The following is a 21926-nucleotide window of genomic DNA, read 5'->3' as shown; positions in this document are numbered from 1 at the left end:
GGACATAACAATGTGCTTACTTAAAATAAAAATTTTCTTAATTAATTCCTGGATATTAATTCCTCACATATTTATGTGAGGACATCTATGTAGAAAGAGATAAATTCTTCCTATTTTCATCATCCTCATTACTGTAAAAACATGGTAAAAACGGAAATGTGAGGGATGTCAGAATAACTATAGAAGATAACATGTCTCACTCAAGTTGTGATTCTGACAAATCTTTTGATGTCTCTGATTTGTAGGCTCTTTCGTTGTATAGTTATACAATAACTCCCATGATTATAATTGAGAAAATGAGGTTGTGGATGTGGTGGGGGGCTCTTGAAATTGTGAAATACAGAAGCTATGACTACATCTGCTGTGTTTCTATCAGCTCCAGGTGGCTTGCATAAAGATCAGCTGTGGGCTGCAGGGCAGGCTGAGACCCCAGGGAATGTTTGAGAAAAAGTTAGCCTTGCTACTTGTTAGAGGTAGAGACTATTCAGGGATTTTAAAGATGGGGTTATGTAGAGGGGAAGGATTAGGCTCAATTCCAAATACAATAAGGAGCAGTAGAGATTTGTTTCTAAGATGCAATGGGAGCTTTGTAGTTGGAATACTGCTGAGATGCATGATTGTGCATAACTGACATAATGGGATGTGCTTGTTGCCAAGCACGGTATACCTGTTATAGATAGGTGATTATTAAATTGACCTGTCATGACTCTTGCTGTACTTGAAATAAGCCAAATAAGAAGAGACCTCCAAAAATCCAGGGCCTATCCAGGAGGACTCAGAGGAACCAAACAGAGTTAGGTCAAGGCAAAATCTTTGTCAGAAATCTTTCTGAACGACATGGAAAATGGTCTAAATAGTGTGCTAGTAAGTGCTAAAGTTAAGCATAACAAAAAATAACTCTAGAGACTGGGAATGTGGCTTAGTGGTAGAGTGCTTGCCTAGCATGTGCAAAGCCCTGGGTTCAATTCCTCAGCACCACATAAACAGAAAAAGCTGGAAGTGGTGCTGTGGCTCAAGTGGTAGAGTGCTAGCCTTGAGCAAAAGAAGCCAGGGACGGTGCTCAGGCCCTCAGTTCAAGCCCCAGAACTGGCAAAATAAAAAAGTAACTTTATATTTACAATTCATGGACAAGGCTTATGATCATAAAGTATAATACTTTTTAAAAAAGAACAAAATAACAAATAGAGAAAAACTCTGGGCTGGAAGAACAATGGAACAACTAGATTAGTTACTGATTCTAATGTCAGCCTTTAAAGTAATGTATTTTCAGAAAGACGCTTAATTAACTCTGGTTTTATTTATATTTATGGAAATACTTTTGAATATGGACTAGCCAACTGTTTTGTGATTCAGTTTTTCTCTCAACAAGTTTCAGAGTATTTTTCCCACTCTGAAACTAATTCAAGTGTGAGGGATTGCAATGCTTCTTTCTTAGTTGGATAAATAATTGCAAGTTTAACAAGCATAGTAAGTTTTACCTTTTTGCTGTCAGGAACTTCAAAGCAATAAGTATAGTATAAATGAAAATGCACCATCTTGAACCCTTCCTCTGGCAGAAGATAACAGAATAGAGAGATGAAAAAGAGTTATGGAAAGGGTAGACCATTGATCAAGACGTATCAGAATCAGAAATTGATATGTTGAATTGAATAAAGAAAATTAAAAATGAAACAAAGAAATATAGTATATTTGGGGCTCAATGTTCTTTTAAAAAGATGTTATAGTCAAACTTTTCTTTTCAATAGGTTTTGTACACTTTGTTTTTACATGTTCATATGTGTACATGCAACTCTGCATATACCCTGAGTCTTTTATAAGTAAGTTTGAAATATGGAAGAAAAACAATGTATTATGAAACACTTCATACTTGCTCAGGAGGTAGGAGGAAGCAAGGCAGACTATGATGGAGTCAGGAAGAAGACGGGAAGCCTTCACTCTTCCTTGAGAAAAGAGGCTTGCAGTTCCATCCTGACTCTTCCAGTAGTTCTCACAGAACTACTGAGCACATGGGTCTGAATACCCACATACGTGAACAGAGCAACCACTCTGGCAGGGCTGGCTCAGCCTCCCAGGTGGCTGAGCGCTTTAGTTGAATCTTCTCACTTTAAACTGCATGCAAGCCCAGACTATGTGAGTATCCTGGAAGGAATAAAAAAAGTAGTCTTTCCTGAAAAAAACACAAGATCTTTAGACTCTGTGAAGATGGAAGTAAAACCTAAAGAAGTTGAAATTTAAATGACCTTGTCCAATTAAAGTTTATAATTTTTTCATGCACTGCATCATACATGCGAACTAAATATTTAGCCTGGCTCTGGTGGCTCATGTCTGTAATCCTAGCTGCTTAGGAGGCTGAGATATCAGGTTAACAGTTCAAAGCCAGATAAGGCAGCAAAGACTGTGAGACTTTTGTCTCCAATGAATTAGCAAAAAACTTGAAGTAGAGTGGTAATTCAAGTGGTAGAACCCCGACATAAGTGAAAAAGTTAACAAATAGCCCATAAACCAAGTTCAAGCCCCAGTGTCAGCACACAATACTACTACTACTACTACTACTACTACTACTACTACTACTAAGCACAAAGCAGAGTACAAAGTCAGAAGATAATAGCAGATCTGAAAAAAACAGTCAATTGTTTAATTTAGGAGCAGGCAATCTCTGGGAGACTTCTAGCTTTAGCACATGATGTGTACTAGTCATCAGCTCAGTTGCCAGGTGTTTAGTGACTCCCTGGAAATCCTCTCTCTTCTGGGAAGACAGGAAAAGTAGCAAAATGAGTCATTGCAAAGCGTTGGCTAGAGATCTGGGTCCTCAGGGGTGAGTTTCTGGAATAATAGGAGTGCCCACCAGGTGGCAGCAGTGCACTCTGAGTACCTGCGGCATCCTCACACTTTGCCTGGGTATATTGCTGGCATGGAATTTCCCATAAGGTGTCAGAAACATGAACACAGGAGAAACCAGGAATGAAGTATGTGGAGAAAACAATATCATCTTTCTGGAAGTAGTAAATCTGGAAGTAGCACTTGAAAATGCATGTTTTATGGTTGGAATTTTTCCTCTAGAAAATTTAATATGTTACTTTCTTGTAGGCCTTCTACATACAAACCTAACAGGTAAAAATAAGACAAGCAAAAAAGAGCAGTCTTTTTTTCATGAGTGCCTTTCCAGCCAAGCTTCTTAATGGTAAATCTGTAGATGGAGCTTTTCTGTACGGGTTCATTTCAAAACATGAACCTCCTGACCAACGTGCCAATGGCTCATGCCTGGAATCCTAGATATTTGGGAAGCTGAGATCTGAGATCATTGTTCTAAGGTAGCCAAGAAGGGAAAGTCCCTAAGCCTCTTATCTCTAATAAATCCACAAAATGTCAGAAGTGGAGCTCTGACACAAGTGGTAGAATGCCAGCCTGGAGCATAAAGCTAAGGAAGAGTACCAACCCCTGAGCTCAAGCCCCAGCACTAACGCTCGCATGTGCCCGCGCCCATGCACACACACACACACACACACACACCACCACCACCACCACCACCACCACCAAACAACAACAAAAAAGAACCTCCAGATCTCTGCCCCCTGAGGAATCCAGATTATAGGCATGATATTTTACAGTTCTATGGTTACCCCTGCTTAGTGCCTTTACCGTCTTACCTGGACATTGTCTTCAACATTCAAATGTAGGCCAAGGCAGCACAGATGCTATTAATATGTCTTAGAGACCAGAATGCATTTTGAATCTCTGAGAGGCAAACAGTGGGCATGGTGATAGAGTGATACCAACTTTTGTCTAGGAGGTGACCACAGAGAGAGTAGGTCTACCCTTGGTAGGAACCCCCCCACCCCCGACATTGATTCCTCCTGTCCCTCAGTTCTCCATTAAACGGAAACCCAGCACAAAGGAAAGGAAGAATTAGAAATTAGGAACTATAAAGATAATTGAGACAATTTTTGTACAATGATTTTGTTGTCCAGTTAGGGTATTTTATTTCAACTATCTTTAGGAGATATACAACACAATAGTTTTCAGTACCAAACATAGGCTTGACTGTGACAGGAAGAAGAGAAATTACCTCTTCCTATCCACACAAATGATTTAGGATGGGGTATTTAAAGCAGAGGGAATAATGGAGAGACATAAGGAAGGATGTTGTAGGAGAAAGGGCGTTGACTTAACTCATGTCCACAGCTCTGTTTCCAGGTATGTGCAGGCAATGGAAGATGACCTCAGGTCACTGCCAGTTAGTTATCACAAGTTAGTAATGACAACCACCACTAACTATAACACTACTACTAGGACTCGGGCATAGTTCTTAGGTTTCTTATTAGTCCTGTTCATCAACTTTGAGGGTGAGAGAAGACATTGCTATACTTCTATGTAAGAATATCTTGCTGAAGGCCCAACAGTTAATCAATCTCACAATTAGTATTTAAACTCATTCTTTTGGCATAGTCCCTCTGCTTGTCTAGGATCCCTTCACCTAGACACTGGAGATACAGACATATTGCTTGCCATTAAGAGTCACACTAGCTAATTTGAATGAATTAATCAATGCAATTGGATCTAAGTATAATTAATTACATCAGTATGTTCCACTAAAATTGCAACATAAATTGAGGGCATTATAAAGGATTATTGGAAGACAAAAACAGGTTTGAACAATGTCCTTTCTCCACTCCCTTTTAAACAGAAAGAAATGAAGAGAAAACAAAGAATGAATCCAAGCCCACTAGCAGTGCAACCACAAGCTTCAGCTGTCTACCTGGCAACTGGCCAAAAAGATAAGTGACTCAAACTTCCCTCTTGTTAGGAGGATGGGGACAGAGAGGAGTTAGCAGTATTTTAACAAGGTGAGTCTTGTTTGAGTACTAACACAAAGTGGCTGAAATCCTTGATGCTGTTTTGTTCTCTATCCCAGAATTTAATTTTGGCGATATAGAGTGACTTTTCTGTGGGTGTTATCTTGGAAAATGTTCTGTTTCCCACAGGACAAATGGAAGGCTAGAGTTTGTACACAGGTTCCACAGTGCTAAGCAGAGAGGCCAGCTTATCTCACACAGGGAGTGCTCCCATTCTACAGGGAGTGCTCCCATTTTACAGGGCAAGCACACCAAGCTGAAAAACTAACAACATCCACATTGCATGAGCATATTTTCGGGGCAAATGATTAGAAAGCTTTTCAAGAAATTTAAGGTGGCTCTATCGACGGCAGACAGTCTCTTTAGGTGAAAAATGTGCTGATGGTCACTATGGTAACCAAGACTGAAGTCACAAGAAGGAAAATCAGACCCATATGGCATAATTTTGATCGCTTATCACGTTTCTTCTTTTTCTTCAACAAGGTGTCAAAACCTGGTGTGTACATATCTCCCAACCAAAACCGTAAATCATTGGGATTTTCCTGAAAAATAGATTACATAGAGAATGTTACCAATCCACGATTAATCCTGGTCACAGTCTGAGATTGCAGAACAAGATTCTAAAATGCTCTTTATGGTCGCACTGTCCTGGGTGAGGCTTAAGGGCCACAGCTCAAATAAGAGAGGGGAAGTTTCTCTGAACAGCCCTGAGAAGCTGCCCCAGCCTTCTCACTGACCAGAGGTCCCTGGAGTTAGTTTGCAGGTCTTTATTCAAATTCATGAGGAGGCCTGCACAATTTCTGTATTCAATTGTTCACATGGAAAAGTCAGAAACACAAACCAGTCTTTATGTCACTTTTTGGTTAATTTTTTAAATGTATGACCTCTTATAAATAGTACTTGGACATGTTAGTAAGCTGAAATAGAATAAAAATCTTTAGCTTTACATTAACTTAGAGGCTTGCTGTCCAACAATTGGGATAAGTATGCATGGTAAGTTTTCAGCAAGTGTGGCAGCTGCTGTCCGTGGAAGGGGTTATGAGCCTCTTCCATGCTTCATGGTCTACAGCACGCCTGTCATGCACAAACTGACTTCCAAAAGAAATACCTTAGCACATCCTCCCAGGTGCAAGTCCTGTTCTCCACCAAGGTCTTTTAATCAGTGGCTTCATCTTCCTTTCAGTTCCAGAAAACTATCCTCTAGATATCAAGCTCTACGCTCCACACTCGTGTGTGTGTGTGTGTGTGTGTGTGTGTGTGAATGCATACATGCATGTGCCAATACTGGGACTTGAACTCGGGGCCTCATGATCTTACTTGCTCTTTTCACTCAAGGCTAGTGCTCTACCACCTGAGTCACAGCTCCACTTGAGGCTTTGGGCTGCATATTTACCAAGAGTTGTTTGAATACTGATTCTCATATCTCAGTCTCCTGAGCAGCTAGGATTACAGGCCTGAGTCATCACAGCCCATTTTACTGTCCCCACTTATTTTTTTTATTTTATTGTAAAGGTGATGGACAGAGGGGTTACAGTTACATAAAAGTCATGTAATGAGTACATTTCCTTTTCAACAGAATCACCACTTATAAAAACAACACTTCTTCTTTCTTATCCACTGCTGTTTGAGTGCTAGAGATTCAATCCCTGGGCCTCCCATTGAGTAGCCATCAAGTAAACTGACCGGGAAAGGGTGCATCAACACAAAGCCATCACAGGCCTTGTTAGCTGCCACCTGGGTGCTTGCAAGGGCTGAACTGGGCTGTTTAACCTCACCCTCCAATCACTAACCTAGCTTCACACCTCGGAAAGTAGGAGACAAGAGTGCATGCATATGCAAGCAGGGGTGGATTTGGCAATGCAAGTCTCCTGCTAAAATTGTATTGCTTTGAACTTTCTAGTTTGGCAAATACTCAAACATTACAATCAAGTTTGGATGCTGTTTCAAGCAGCTTAATCTTTCATCTTTGTGTGTGTGTGTGTGTGTGTGTGTGTGTGACCTAATGAGAGGCCTGCACTTTGTCTGCAAATTCAATGCTTTTTGTTCTCCACTAAAATCTTAAGTAATGGAGACTGTCCTGTTTTCAGTTCTGCTTCTATCTTTCCTTGATAATTAAACATTGGATTTCCTTCATCTTTCCCTCCTTAGAAACTTACAGCAATTAAAAAACATAGAAATAGCCTAAGATACCCAAAATGTGGTGGTGACAATATTACAGAAAGTGAGTTAGGGGTTCTGTTTGCTAATTTTGAAATAAGGATGGAAGTAGTAGTAGAAGTGGAATTTATGAAGTGTACAATGGAATTCTAACACAACAAAATGTGTGGCTTCTAAAAGTTTCTCTCAATTAGGTTACTGCTGAAAAACAGCATTATTAAATTAGTGAACAGGCCTCAGGTCCATTCTTGAAGGAGGCATATGAACACATGCAGACTGTGCTAGGGTGGGAGACCTATGACTCCATTAATTCAATGCATGCATTGAATTCCTATGCATAATTGTTTAACTTAAAAATACATTCTTCATTGCCACTAAGATGAAATATTCCACTGTACTGCCCCTCTGTCATGCACAAAAACAGTAAAATTAAGGGAAGAGGACAAGGAATATTTGAGTATTTGTGAAATAAATCAATATATTTTTTCTAACAAACAGAAGTCCTGGTATGAAGCCCCTCTGATAAGCAGCATAAGTTTAAAAACAAAGTAAGAGAGAAACAGAGAGAACAAAAGAAAAAAGAGAAAGAGGGGAGGAAGTAAAAGAAGGAAAGAAGGTAGGAGGGAGAGAAGGAAGGAAGGAAGGGAGAGAGGATGGAAGGAAGGGAGGGAGGGAGGAAGGGAGGAAGGAAGGAAGGAAGGAAGGAAGGAAGGAAGGAAGGAAGGAAGGAAGGAAACGGAGGGAGGGAGGGAGGAAGGAAAGCTATTTGAGAAAGTGCACATTTGAGTTCTTTAGAAGTGCATAGGTATTTTCCCCTTCAAAGAAAAAAAAAAAAACACAGGTCTTCAAGTGCTTAAGCTATGAGATTTGGAACAGATATACATTCTTAGATGAAGGGTAAATCTGGAAGTGCCAGGCCTTCCTGGCCAGGCTGGTTTGAAATCTAGTTCTTGCAGACAATGGAGAACCACTTTCTTTGCTTTGCAGGTATTTCCAGATTTTCTAGGATTAAGTGATAATTGGATTGAAACGGAGAAAACAGAAGGAAATCTTAAACTAGGTGAATGAGTTCATTGCATAGTTTTCCTCTATTGTTTTGTTTTGCTTTGTTACTAAGACACGGGAAAATGACCAGAATGTAAATTTACGATCTTAGATTATTGCATGGGCGTGAAATACATAATCATTGTTAAGAATTTTCTTATACAATGCCTAAGACAGAACACTTCATAAATATTTTTAATAAATGTAATAAATGAAATGTGTTAAGGGTCATGAGCCTAAATTGGTTACAAGATTATAAACTAAGGGAAAGCACATGTAGTCTTTGAAAATAAATTTTCAAAAATCTTTGACTTTTCAGAGACTCCTTTTTCAATGCTGTATCATTTTTGTCCTTTCTACATGACATAGACATACTAATATTAAAATTACAAAACTTAAACAAACCACAACAATCCTCCACTGATATGAGGAAGAAAAAAATGTTCTAAAATCTGAAGAGTTTGTATCTAGTGAAGTGAATCTGTTATCTCAACAATTTCTTTCACCTGATCTTCCTCATCAGTTGAAGAGGATTTTTTTAGTCAAAGTACCTTCAGATGTCCGGACAGGTTGGTATGCAGGGAATGCTTGTCATATTCCTCAATGGTCCAGGAAGGATTCTTTTTTCTTTCTTCCATAGCTTCCTCCAAACTGATGTCCCCATATAGTGGGTTATTCTTCATGACTGAAGACATAGAGGGGTGAGGGCTATCAGCAACAAGGGGGACCTCCAGACTGAATCCTTTAATTCGTTGTGTAGTGGTATTTTCTCTCTGTTAGGAGAAGAGGAGACAAGACTTCTTAAAAATGGGCAAGGTTAGCAAGCCATACCTCAAAACTTTCTGATTCTGCCTTGAAACACAACAGACGAGGGCAGTGAACTAGAATATAAATCTAGAATCCGATGCTCATGGTTCAGATCTGTACTCCTATCTGCTCAGGAGATTGAGCACCACCATGGGTACGTCAGGCTAGCCCCGGTAGAAAAGTTTGCTGGGTTCCAACTCTAAAATGACTAGCAAAAGCAAGGCCAGCTTGGCCATTGAAATGTTATTCTACAAGTACAGTTGACAATACCACTCTTTAATTCACCTAGTAAGATTCTAAACAAAACCTTTTTTTTTCCTAAGTTCTTACTCACATGGCAATTTACTGATGTGTCATTTCCCTCAGTGCATTCCACAACTGATAACATAATGCTTAGGCATTTAAAAAATATGTTTTGGCTTTTAAAAATGCTCTCTTCCCTCCAATTTCAGGCTGTTTTGAGATCTGTGCTAACTTAACATTTTGTTTTTCTATGTGTCTAGAGGCCTTTTCCTATTAGATGACTCAAATATTGGCACTCAGGTTTTTTTCTTAGAAATTTTTTACGTAAGCATAATATGTGTACACAGAAGGATACATATGATAAATGTATAGTTCAGTACAAATTTAACTGAATGGACCCAAGATTCTGCCACCATTAGCACCACTGCCCGTGGTCACATACACTCTACCCCCTTGGCAAATGGGATGGCCAGCATCCTAACTCCTTTTTTATTTTGTTCTTTAATCCTGGCACCAGGATTAAATTCAGTGCCTTGTGCTCTTGCTAGGCTTATTTACTCTACCTCTTGAGTCATGCCTCCAGGCTGGATTTTTGCTGCTTCCTTCAAGACACAGTCTCAGAGTTTTCTGCTTAGGCTTCACTTTGATCTCCCACCCTCTAAAACCATAGCAATATTGTGGAGGCCGAACCTCGCTAAAATAATGTATTTATTGTCCCAAATAATTTGAGATGAAACAAGCAAATCTAATAAACTAGTGTCTTATTTTTCATGGGGCATCAAAGGAAGGAAGTCTTGAATAAGGTAAATTTGTTTAATCCTAAAAACTGGTGTTCAAGTTCTTCACTTTACAGTAATGTTTCAGTAAATGTATTTTACATATTACAGCTTTACAAAACAGAAAGTTCAGTAGGAAGTTCTCTGAAATAATACACTGATGCCCCTAGCATCTATTGCGATATATAGGTTTCATTATATGTGTATACACATACACATAAATACATATGCATTTATATAAGGAAATACATATGTTTTTATATAAGCAAAAGCCTTAAAGTAATATTACATCTTATTTCCTTCTTTGAGGACAGGTAGGTAAAGAAAACAAATCATATAGATAAAGCATTCACATTCTCTTGGATGCTGGGTCTCTCCAACTTCCTAATACCTGAGCTTTCCACATACATAGAGATCAATGTGGAGTTCCTTTATGACTTTAATAGGTTTTTGGTTTGTTCAAAGAAGTTTTTAATCCATAATACTAAACTCTCCAATAAAACAAAAGCCTTTTTGACTTGGCATTTATCTTAAAGACTGATGGCAAGATAAGTAATGTTTCTGAATCAAGCAAAAACAATTTGATAAGAAATTTAAGTTGTTTCTGATGTAAGTTTCTTTTGCCTTAAGCCCAGACATCTTTTATCATTTTTTAAGAGAGGTAATTCTTCTGGCATTGAAAAATTAGGTTTGTTAGGTTACTTACATGTCATACTGTTCTTTGAGCTTCCTAAATAACAAAATTCTATAAATGAGGGAAATAAATTTTGGGGGCTCAAGAGTAAAAAACCAAATACACATATGATGATGTGTTTGGATTTTTAAAAACTATTATATAAGAGATACTAAGATAATCAAAGGTAGTATTCTAAAGGAATAATTTTCAGTCCTTGTTTCTAGATGTTAGTCTTGAATGTTTTAAAGTTTATTCTGGAACATGTCATTTACTGGCTGCCTGCAGACTGCTAATGCTCTAATAAAGACTCCAAGATCCGATCCTTCAAAATGTGGCTTCTCTGATGATTTAGTAGTACAGTATATATGATTGAAGGTCATTTGTTAAAGCAGGTTTGTTTGTTTGTTTGTTTTTTTTGCCAGTCCTGGGCCTTGGACTCAGGGCCTGAGCACTGTTCCTTGCTTCTTTTTGCTCAAGGCTAGCACTCTGCCACTTGAGCCACAGCGCCCCTTCTGGCCATTTTCTACATATGTGGTGCTGGGGAATAGAACCCAGGGTTTCATGTATACGAGGCAAGCACTCTTACCACTAGGCCATATTCCCAGCCCTAAAGCAGGTTTTGAAGTGCAACTAAAATGGACTTTCCTGCATAAATTAACAAGTTGTCATGTGTTGATTTTATAATTGAAACCACACAACATCTATTTAACATTATAGTGGAAACTGAAATCAAATCAACAAATTAGAAAATTAGGTTAATAAAAGCAGTAATTGATATATAATACAACTAGATGGCAGAAGGTAGCATTGACCAGAAAACTATGTATGGGCAAAATAAAAGACTAAAAATCAATATATATCATGCATGAGTAAATGTTGTAAAACATAATTTAAAAGACCAAATATATTGACTTAGGTGGAATGGTAAATTAGGTTAGTGAATTGGGCTAACCAAGATAATAATTTTCCCATTTTTAGTTGTATGTACAATATAATCCTTGTCGTAACCAAGATGCCAACAAGGTTTTTGTTTATACTTCATGTGTGGGTTGTAGACAAATTTTTCCTGAAACTCTTCAAAGAGTAAGTGGTGCCAAGATTTTCTAAAATAAATTTTGAATCATTTTATCCTATCAAAATCAAGGAAGAATCTTTAATTTAAACTAAACTAACTGCAAATCAACAACAGAAAGACAGAAGGTTGAAAGACTACAAAAGACTACACAACTAAAAAAAATAGTGACAAAACTCCATTGTCATCTTAGGCCACCTTAATATGAAAATAAAATAAGGTGGAGAAAACAATGACATAATCACTTGTGTGTACTTGACTTTGGATGATCTCATGCTAAATGTCCCTAAGTGCCCACGAATGTATCACGAAGGAGTCACTTTACAAGACAACTCATGAGTAGCAACTGTTCTTGAAAGAAAACAAATTCCTGTTCAGGGAATTTGAACCACTCCAAAGGATAATGGCTTACAGGGGTTTTTACATCAGCCACATCTGCTCTGAAATAAAATCCTTTTTCCTGTTTCTAAACTGACTAACCCTTAACCCCATTAGACCTATCATTTTAAAATAAAGATGATGACTGTTTCACTTGCTGTGTAACAGTCAGAGCCATGGCGCTTATTCCATCACGTGGACTCATCACAATTTTATTCTTCTGTCTTGGCGAGCAAAAAAGAAGGAAGATGCAAATGAAAACAAGGCTATTTTAGGTCTGAAGGTCTGCTTCATATGTTATGTCCACACAGACACCTGTGGCAGATACACAAGTCTAAAATAAGAGCTAGCACTTTTCCAAGATGGAGGCTTCTCTGTGCTTTCCCTTCAGTCACCCCTCTCTTTGCGCTGGGTCTGAATCCTCCCTGCTGGTCTGCGGCTGAGGCCCTGCTGCCTTCATGGCTGGCTCACCGTGCGTTGCCACCTCCTAAGGGCTTTGCTGGGTCGACCCCCAAAGCCAGAGATTAGAGAGTTTTCTCCTCTGAAGTCTTATGTGGAAATATAACAACAGATTTTTTTTTTGGGGGGGGGGATCTGAAGGAAAGGAGCAAAGATTCATAGATCTAAAATGAAGTCGAGGAGAGAAGCCAGGGCTGGGGGCTGGGGGTAAGAATGGGTGGGGAATTCACACATGACAGAAGAGATTAGAGAAAGGTATGTGCAAAGAAAAAACCGCTGTCTCGTTCCGTCTCCTGTAGATTTCTTTAGCCCAAGCCACAGAGAACCCCCGCCCCCACCCCTGTTGGGGACCCCCAGATCTCACCTGCGCGTAGACCAGGTTTTGCCAGTGCTGTGCGGCAGGAGGAGTTCCCCCCGGAAATCTCGCGAGGCTGGCCTGCAGCAAGGCTGGGCTTCTCATCAACGACTTCACATCCAGCTGCAGGAATTTGTCAGGATGGTTGTTATTGGGCAAAACGGAAAGATCCATGTCTCCCCCGGCCCCCCGCGGACACCGAGCCGGCGGAGCGGCTCCCGTCACCCTCTTCCATTATTAACGGGCCCGGAGAGGCTGCAGCTGACATCTGAAACCAGATCTCCCTCTCGGCGGCACACCGGAGGAGAGACGACCCGCCGAGACGCAGCCGCCGAGCGGGCCCGGCCCCGCGGCGCGCACCACAGACCAGCGACCCGGACGAGCGGGGAGGAATGGGGCCGCGCCGACCCCGACGGAAGGACCGCGGGGGGCGGGCGGGGGCGCAGCTCGGCCGGTCTCGCCGTGCCCACGGCCAGCGGCGACCTGCGGGCGAAGGCCGCCGAAGGGCGTCACCGCGGCCGGGCCCGGGCGCCCCGGGGCCGTGAGAAATCTCAGCAGACCCAGGGTCTCGGCCGGGTCCGAGTCGGGACCGGCGAGGACTCCCTTCAGAGCCAGACCTGCTGCCTGGACCCCCTAGCCACAGGCGCGCCTTGGCCCCGCTCCGCGCGCGTGGCCGGGACGCGCGTGTCCCCGGGGCTCGTCTGAACCCGGAGGAGGGCGGTGGCCGGGACGCGCGTGTCCCCGGGGCTCGTCTGAACCCGGAGGAGGGCGGTGGCCGGGACGCGCGTGTCCCCGGGGCTCGTCTGAACCCGGAGGAGGGCGGTGGCCGCCCGGCTCGAGCGCGGAGGAGCGAGGGGGGACCGCACAGCCGGCCGCACCGCGAGCGACGGCGAGGCGCCCGCTCTCCGCCGAGGACGCCCGGAGCCGCCTCGCTGGCCGCTCCGTCTGCCGGGGAAGAGGAGACGTCGGACGGACGAAGGCTCCCTCCGTGCCTCCGCCCCTCCGGCCCGCGGGAAGGCTTCCGAGAGCGGCGGGTGCGGGTGGACGGCGCCCGCGCGGGGGTCAGGACTGCGCTCCGCTCCCGCGAACCGGGAGCCGGGATTTCCTGAACCCGGAGGCCGCCGGAGAGGACTTCCCTTCTCTATCTTCCCGACGGCGAAAAGAATGAGGGGGCATTTTTTAAAACGAAAAGCTATCCTACTTACAGTTGTAAACTTAATTAAGCACTAATGTTTTCTATAAAAAGTATTTGGATACAAACTTATAATATTTGAACTACGTTTTGGATAGTTTTCAAATACTTTTTGTGGGAAAAGTAACAGATATTTTACAAGAACAGTGAAGAAGGAAGTAATTAAACCACCATTGTTCAAGAATCACATGTACTCAATGTTCACATATGTGCTTGGTATTTTCTGGATTATTTCTGGCTGCTGCTAGAACATGAACAAATATTTTACTGACTGCTTGCTTTTCCTAAAATATTCTTTGGAGAATAACACACATCTTCAAGAAGATCTTAGTTTGTCTTTGGCTCCCGGTATTGGCAAGAGGAGACGCATAAGTTACATCCAAATACACTTGGTTAGGGCCTTCCCTTAGCCAAAATAGGAGGTAGATAAACTGAACTTTCAGTTTTCCCTAAAAAAATGTACTATGTTCATCGCGGCACAATTTGTCATTACTAAAATATGGAACCAACCCAGATGCCCCTCAGTAGATGAGTGGATCAAGAAAATGTCCATCTACACAATGGAATTCTATGCCTCTATCAGAAAGAATGGCATTGCTCCATCCCTAAGGAAATTAAAGGACTTGGAAAAAAATCATACTAAGTGAAGTGAGCCAGACCCAAAGAAACATAAGCCCTATGGTTTCCCTCATTGGTAATAATTAGTGTATGTCTAGGACAGTCCTAGCAGAGGATCACAATAGCTCAATAGCTATCTATGTCCATATGAACACATAAGATGATGTGAAACAAAATGAACTCCAAGTTATGGAAACAAGTGGTTTATCATTCTTGTTATTTTCAACATTCCATGTGAAATTATGCCCCCTTTCTCTTATATTTCTTTGCCGTGGTTTTACCCCTGATATCACTGTAACTGACTTTAGTAACCTGAATATTGTATATAGGTGTATTGGAACTAGGGAAGGAAAAGGGAATCCCCCCAAATCGAGAGACAAAGGATGAAAAGACAAACCAATGCAACAGCAATACTTACAAAACTATATGGTGTAAAGCAACTGTACAACTCATGGGGGGAAGGGAAACGGGGCAGGGGGGAAGGTGGGGGAAAATGAGGTAACAAGTTGGATAAGAAATGTATGCACTGCCTTACATATGAAACTGTAACCCCTCTGTACATCACTTTGACAATAAAGAAATGAAAAAATATGTATATATAATTTTACTGTTGCTATTATTAATGTGTTATACAGAGAGGTTACCAATTCCTAAGCCAGGTAATGACTACATTTCTTTTTGACAATATCACCCCTTCCTTCCCTTTCCTTCCATTTCCTAGCCACAGTTGCATAGTTCATTTTCCACATATTGTCTGCCATGTACCATGCCTGCATTTGTTCTTCCTACCTCCCTATATTTCTGTGTGACTCTTGCCACCCCAAAAAAGACAAAGAAAAGAACAAAAGAAGGAAAAAGAAAAAAGAAAAACAACACCATCACCACCATGAACAAAATAAAATCTGTTTCCATTTCCTGGAATTTGTTTCAACAGCCAATACTTTAAATATTCAGAGGTTTTACGATTTTGGTTGCCTTCCCTAAGTGCATCCTCCTTTGGTCTCACTGTGCATGAATACCTAGAGCCTGTAAAGTTGATCACATCCCAGGGTATTTCAGATCCATCATCTGCATCTGAGAGAAAACAGGCAATGATGCATCCTTCTGATTTCATTGTTGCCCCACATGCTGCCCACATATATACTATGTCTCCACTTGCAAGTATTGTCCCAGAGGCTCCTTTTCCTCCCACAGTCCTCAGTCCTCTGGGTGAAAACTGTCACTTCTCATTTCTTACTTATCCATTTGAAAGAAACCAGAAAGTTGAACTTTAGCCCCCTTCCCACCCCCCCCACCATTATTATACCAAACCTTTGCCTCCACTCCTCTGCCTGGGGCCTTTTTCTCCCTGGTTCCTGACTGTTGACCACCTCCTAATCACTCTCTTTGGGCCCTGGCTGACATACAGCCTTCCATAAAATTGTTGGCCATTTTCCTTGGCAAACAACATTTTTCCTCCTATGAAACTTCAAATTGACTTTAAAAGATATCTTTATCTTTGGTTTGATACAGCCTATTGGATGGCCCATTCCATATAAATGAAGTCTAGCACTGGTGGTTCAGTGGTAGAATTCTCGCCTGCCATAAAAATCAAGTCTAAAGATCACAATGAAACCCTTTATTCAGTAAATAATTGTTTCTCTTGTCTTTTCCAACTTTTTTAGGGCACATTTTTTATTGGGTCCAAATAAATTTGATGAAGAAGGTGCTGTGGTTTTCTAACCTTCTGTTCCAATTGTGCATTGCCAGAAATGATATGCTGTCTAGTCTCTTCTGTAGCTAGTAATCATAAACACATATGGAAAAATTACTAGTTTTACTTAAAAAATATTAACATTATCCAAATTTATTTGATCATAACAATTATTTTATTGATTTCCTATCAACTCTGAAAAAAAATCAGTTACTTCAGAATAACTGGATAAGCATTTGTTTAGAATTTCTACTTCTTCATTGTCTTTATTTAATACTGTAATTCCAAAGTAACAAAGGGTATAATTATACATAAATAGCCAAGTGCTAGTGGCTCCTATCTGTAATCCTACATACTCAGGAAGCTGAGATTCGGAGGATAGAGAATTGAAGCAAGTCCAGGAAGAAAGCTTGCCAGATTCCATCTTCAAAATCATCAGGACAGTCCTTGAGCATTTTCACTCAAGGCTAGTGCTTTATCACTTTGGCCATAGCTCAACTCTGGCTTTTCAGTTGTTGATTGGGCAAGAGTCTCACAGACTTTTCCTGCCCAGTTTGGCTTCAAATCACCATAGTCAAATCTCAGGCTCCTGAGTAGCCAAGATTCCAGGCATAAGCCATCAGTGCCCCGTGATTTTTCATTATTACACTGGTCAAATTACACTAATAAAGTGTCAACTTTACTTTCCTAGAATAAAATTAATTTGCTTATAATATGTCATTTTAAAGCAAATTTTGTTTTTTTTAATTTTATGCTTGCATATATAAATGAGTATCTAATATGAATTTTTCATAATGTCCTCATCTAATTTATATATCAATTCATGATGAACTTTTTAATTAAATATATGTTCCTTATGTAGTATCCTGGCCACCCAAGTGGGACTCGAACCTACCACAATAAAGATCACCAGCACTCAGTCAATCAGGCTAGGAGTCTTTATTGAGCTCTGCACAGCGTCTGTTCACCACCATTGGAATGGTGAAGAACAGTACTGAGCCTCCTTAGGGCTGGGTTTTTAAGAGCAAAAATCACACGTCCCACATGCAAGTCATCATGTACTACATGCAGATGTTCAAAGCAAGTTAAAAACAGGTTAAACAAGCCATTTATAGAAGTGGAATTTTGCAGCTAGGCTAACAGAATATTAGCTCAACTTTTAGCATTTTTACTATGCTTCCCAGATCAGTATAATTACTCTCCAGAAATTCTGCAGTTTTCCTTTTAGTCACAATGGTCATTACATCAAAGCTGTGATTCCTCATTTAAGCAAGCCCATAGTTACAGAGTAGAGTTAGCAGTTAGTAAAACCACATTCCACATTCTCCCATTGTCCAGTTTTCAGTAAGGGCTTGGGTAACATTTACCAGAACATGGTCCTGTTATCCAGCCTGAGTTTGTCCTTCCCCAGGCCTACTAATCTGCCTAAGCCTGATGTTTTTAGGGGCTCAAAATAGGGGCTTATTTACACATTTCACTTGGTTTGCATACCTTATTTCTTTTCTATGGATAATTCGCAAAGTACTAGTGCTTTTTTCTTTAAAAATTTAGTAGGCTTCATTATTGTACTCATTCAGGCTTAGAATTTTCCCTGAAAAAATGTTTTAAAATAAGATTCAGTTTTCTTTAAGATTAGATTTCTCTCTCCTCTCTCTCTCTCTCTCTTTCATCAAATTGTATTTTTCTACAAAGCTATATATTTAATCTGAGTTTGACGTTTTATTCATGTAATCTCATACTGTTTGTGAATATCGCACTCTGTTATTGTGTTAATTTTTCATTACTGACATTGGTTATATTTATAAGCTCCCCTGTTCATTTTTAAAAATTAATTTTATTTATTTTTGTTTATGGGGTACCAAGGAATCAAACCCAGAGCCTCATGCATGCTAAGCAAGCACTCTACCATTAAGCCACATTCCTAGACACCCTTGTTAGAATATATAGGCAAACTGCCAGAAACCACGCAGACATCCAGGTACAGAAGAAGAACAAAGGAAAGGCTTATTGCCAGCAAAGGGACTGGCAAGACCCAGTCTCACCGGGAGAAGTGAGAAGAAGTGCGGTCTGTTGTCTGGGGTGACTTATATAACGTAGGAGGTTTTGGAGGCGGGGACCGCCGTGTGGACGTGCAGATCAGGGGCTCCACCCTGTCGGCCTATGATTGATGGCTGCTGTCAGGGTGGGGGGGCGTGTCTTCAGCTTCCTTGACCTCTAGGGTCACTTGTAAGGGGATCTTGTTGCCTTACTTGGTCATAAAATGTCCTAAAGCAATGTTGCCTCAGGGAAGCGGGGGGGGGGGGGGGGGGGGGCTACATGTTTGCCGCCCTTACTACATGAGCCTGTTGTTGCTTAGGAAGGGAGCATGCTAAAGCTAAGGGAGAGGAGGCTATATCAGGATTACACCCTGTTCATTTTTTCTATGAGTTTATTCATCAATCACAATCATATGAGTTAAACATTAAATATGATGTGGAAAAAATAATCATCAGCACAAGGAAAGCTGGAGACTTGACTCAAGTGGTGATGTAGCAGTTGAACCACTTGAGTGCAAGGCGCTTGTTCAAATCCCAGTACTGTTTCTCCCCAAATAATATATATGTATAAATAAATATAAATATATGTATAATACATGTTATACATATCATTATAATATATGTATATATAAAGATATATATATATATATATAGAAAAAACAATCTGTTGAAAATTGTGGATATCAAGGGCTTCACCTAATTGGTTTTATTTCAGGAGAATTGAAAATACACATGCTCAATAATTAATACTGTGTATATATCCTTTTTTATTCTTTAAAACAAAAAGTTTATTTATTTATTTATCAGTCCTGGGGCTTGAACTCGGGGCCTGAGCACTGTCCCTGGCTTCTTTTTGTTCAAAGATAGCACTCTGCCAACTTGAGCCACAGTGCAACTTCTGGCCTTTTTTTTTTTTTCTCTATATGTGATGCTGAGGAATAGAACCTATGGCCTCATGTATATGACGCAGGCACTCTTGCCACTAGGCCATATGCCTAGCCCTTTATTCTGGTATAGAGAATTACCTATGACTAGTTGACTGAAGTAGAAGATATATAAGGCTGGTTTACAAGTTGTCTTTCACAACATGTATGACCTAAAGTGAATAATAGCTGCAGCTCTAAAAACCCAAGAGATAGCTTTTAATTATAGTGATCACAAAAAATCCCAGGCTGCTCACTTTGTCTAAAAATGCTATTGGTTAGAAGTATTATATTCAATAATTTGTCAGCTATCACTAATGATTTCACTTCATGGGCAGGAACTTTGACAGAACATAGATTGATGATGATAAGGAAATTCTGAGGAAAATGTATGTACCTTAACCCCATTGAATACTTACATACTTATTCTCCATCTGACTGGAAAAGTATTCTCTAGAGATGGTAATAATTATCAGGTGGGTAAGATAGCATGCCTTTTAGGTATTGATTGGTCTCTTTTATCATGTTAGAAATGGCTTCCCTAGGGAGAATACAAAACCATGGACCAGACCCTTCCTTTACCTGTGTCTGGAATGTGTCTTACACAACCCGCAGAGACACCTGACCATGGAAACAGTACTTATAGGCGTGAGTTGCTCTGCCTTGGCCCGTGAAGAAAGTTTCCTGGTCACTGTAGTCTTAGTCTGGGCCATTTGTTTGGGCTTCTTTACTTGGGACCTTTATTAAGTTGCCAATTGGCTTTCGATTCTGAGTCTGTCCTCATCCACAAGAGATTGTGGGTTTAGCTCAGCCTGGAGGCTGACACCACAGAGAGGCAGCAGGATGCATTTCCTCCCTAGGATGCACTTCCAGCAGGATGTGTCTCCACGTGAGGATGCGCTTCCAGGATTCCCTTAGGTGACATAAAAGATCCCGAGCGACCCCAAAGTGGTTGGAAATAGCTCAGGATGTTGGGGTGCTGCATAGGAACAAGGACACTAACTTGAATGTAACTTGACAAGGCAAAGTTTACTTCTGCAGAAGAATACACCAGCAGTCAACAATCTGGCAAGCAAGCACACAGAGGAGAGACTGCTGCTCCCTTTTTGCTCCTGCCAGGCTGCTGCTCAAGAATGGCTCATTTGACCAAGCTCAGCTTCATAATCTGTTCGTGACTGGCTGGTCTGAAGATTACAGAATGTTTTAATTAATCATACCCTCTGCTACTTTCTTTCTTTTTTTTTTTTTTGGCCAGTACTGGGCCTTGGACTCAGGGCCTGAGCACTGTCCCTGGCTTCTTCCCGCTCAAGGCTAGCACTCTGCCACTTGAGCCACAGCGCCGCTTCTGGCCGTTTTCTGTATATGTGGTGCTGGGGAATCGAACCTAGGGCCTCGTGTATCCGAGGCAGGCACTCTTGCCACTAGGCTATATCCCCAGCCCCCTCTGCTACTTTCTTGAATACACTCAGGTGTGTCTTGAATTAGTCAATCCTCTGCTACTTTCTGGATATTGTCTTAGCAAATTAATCAGCAAGAGCCAAACCATAAAGCTAAAGCAAAAACCTTTAAGCAACCTACTTTAATAGAAAATATGACTTTTCTCATAATTAACAACTTACTTTTGACCAGTGATTTCATAAGCAAAGAGACCATGGTGCAGGTTTTAAAATTATATGTTGGCTCAAAGGCAAATACTTCCATTCTCTAAGACCATTCTAGCTATAATGGGGTCAGGTTGATTGTACCAGAGCATATATTAGGTTCTTAATATATGCTATGAGAGGACCAGCCCATCTTGATTGCATTAGATGACTTGTATCACAAAGAAGCACTAGTAGTGTATTTTCACAGAAACCTGCATAGGGGACCGCTTTCTCAATCTCCAGTGGTCTATTAAAATACCATCTATGAACCGGATGTCTCATTTTCTGCTCTGGCATTTCACACAATACTTTTTGTTGTTCAGAGAACTACAACAAAAAAGTAAAGTACAGATATGGCTGCACATTTGTGCTTACCATGCTCCTCATCAAGTGAAGCATATGGCCTAACTAAATGGCATAGTGTTGTTAAAAAAAAATTTAGATGCCAGGCAATGGTGGCTCACACCTGTAATCTTAGCTATTCAGGAGGCTGAGATCTGAGGATTGAGGTTCAAAGCCAGCCTGGGCAGGAAAGTCTGTGAGATTCTTATCTCCAATAAACCCCAGAAAACCAGAAGTGGCTCTCTGTCTCAAAGTGGTAGAGCATTAGACTTGAGCAAAGGAGCTCAGGGACAGAGCCCAGGCCTGGAGTTCATGCCCCAAGACTGACAAAGGAAACCAATGACTTAGTCTGACATCAGCTGTATAAAATAATTGTGGAATTTTGAGTTAACATTGTAGTTATATCATGTTGTTTATACACTAATAATTTGACCAATATGTGGCAATGACTCTAATGAGATTCATAGGTGCAAAAATCAAAGGGTAGAACTGGTAATTTTTCTCTTTATTTCAGTTTTTCATCTATAAATCTTTAATGTATGGATATTGGTTATCCTTATATTTTCATAATTACTTTAAAGTATTCATAAAGGAACAATCTAGAAAAATAATTGTCTAATATTGAACAAATTTATTTAAAAGAAAGAAATTGAAGCTGG

The 21926-nt window shown here is 40.6% G+C and overlaps 1 protein-coding gene across 1 annotated transcript; it reads right to left on the bottom strand.

Moving 5' to 3' along the window:
• Nucleotides 1-4957: 4957 nt before the first annotated feature.
• Minar2 (membrane integral NOTCH2 associated receptor 2) lies at nucleotides 4958-13083 on the bottom strand. Its single transcript, XM_048331469.1, has 3 exons — nucleotides 12830-13083; nucleotides 8606-8827; nucleotides 4958-5395 (listed from the first exon to the last, which is right to left on the bottom strand). The coding sequence occupies exons 1-3, from the start codon at nucleotides 12992-12994 to the stop codon at nucleotides 5216-5218; spliced, it is 567 nt and encodes a 188-aa protein (XP_048187426.1). The 5' UTR covers nucleotides 12995-13083; the 3' UTR covers nucleotides 4958-5215.
• Between the last annotated feature and the right edge of the window lie 8843 nt (nucleotides 13084-21926).

Source organism: Perognathus longimembris, chromosome 22, assembly GCF_023159225.1.
Source record: "Perognathus longimembris pacificus isolate PPM17 chromosome 22, ASM2315922v1, whole genome shotgun sequence".
Classification (NCBI taxonomy): Eukaryota; Metazoa; Chordata; class Mammalia; order Rodentia; family Heteromyidae; genus Perognathus; species Perognathus longimembris.
This window is presented reverse-complemented; position numbering and strand designations above follow the sequence as displayed.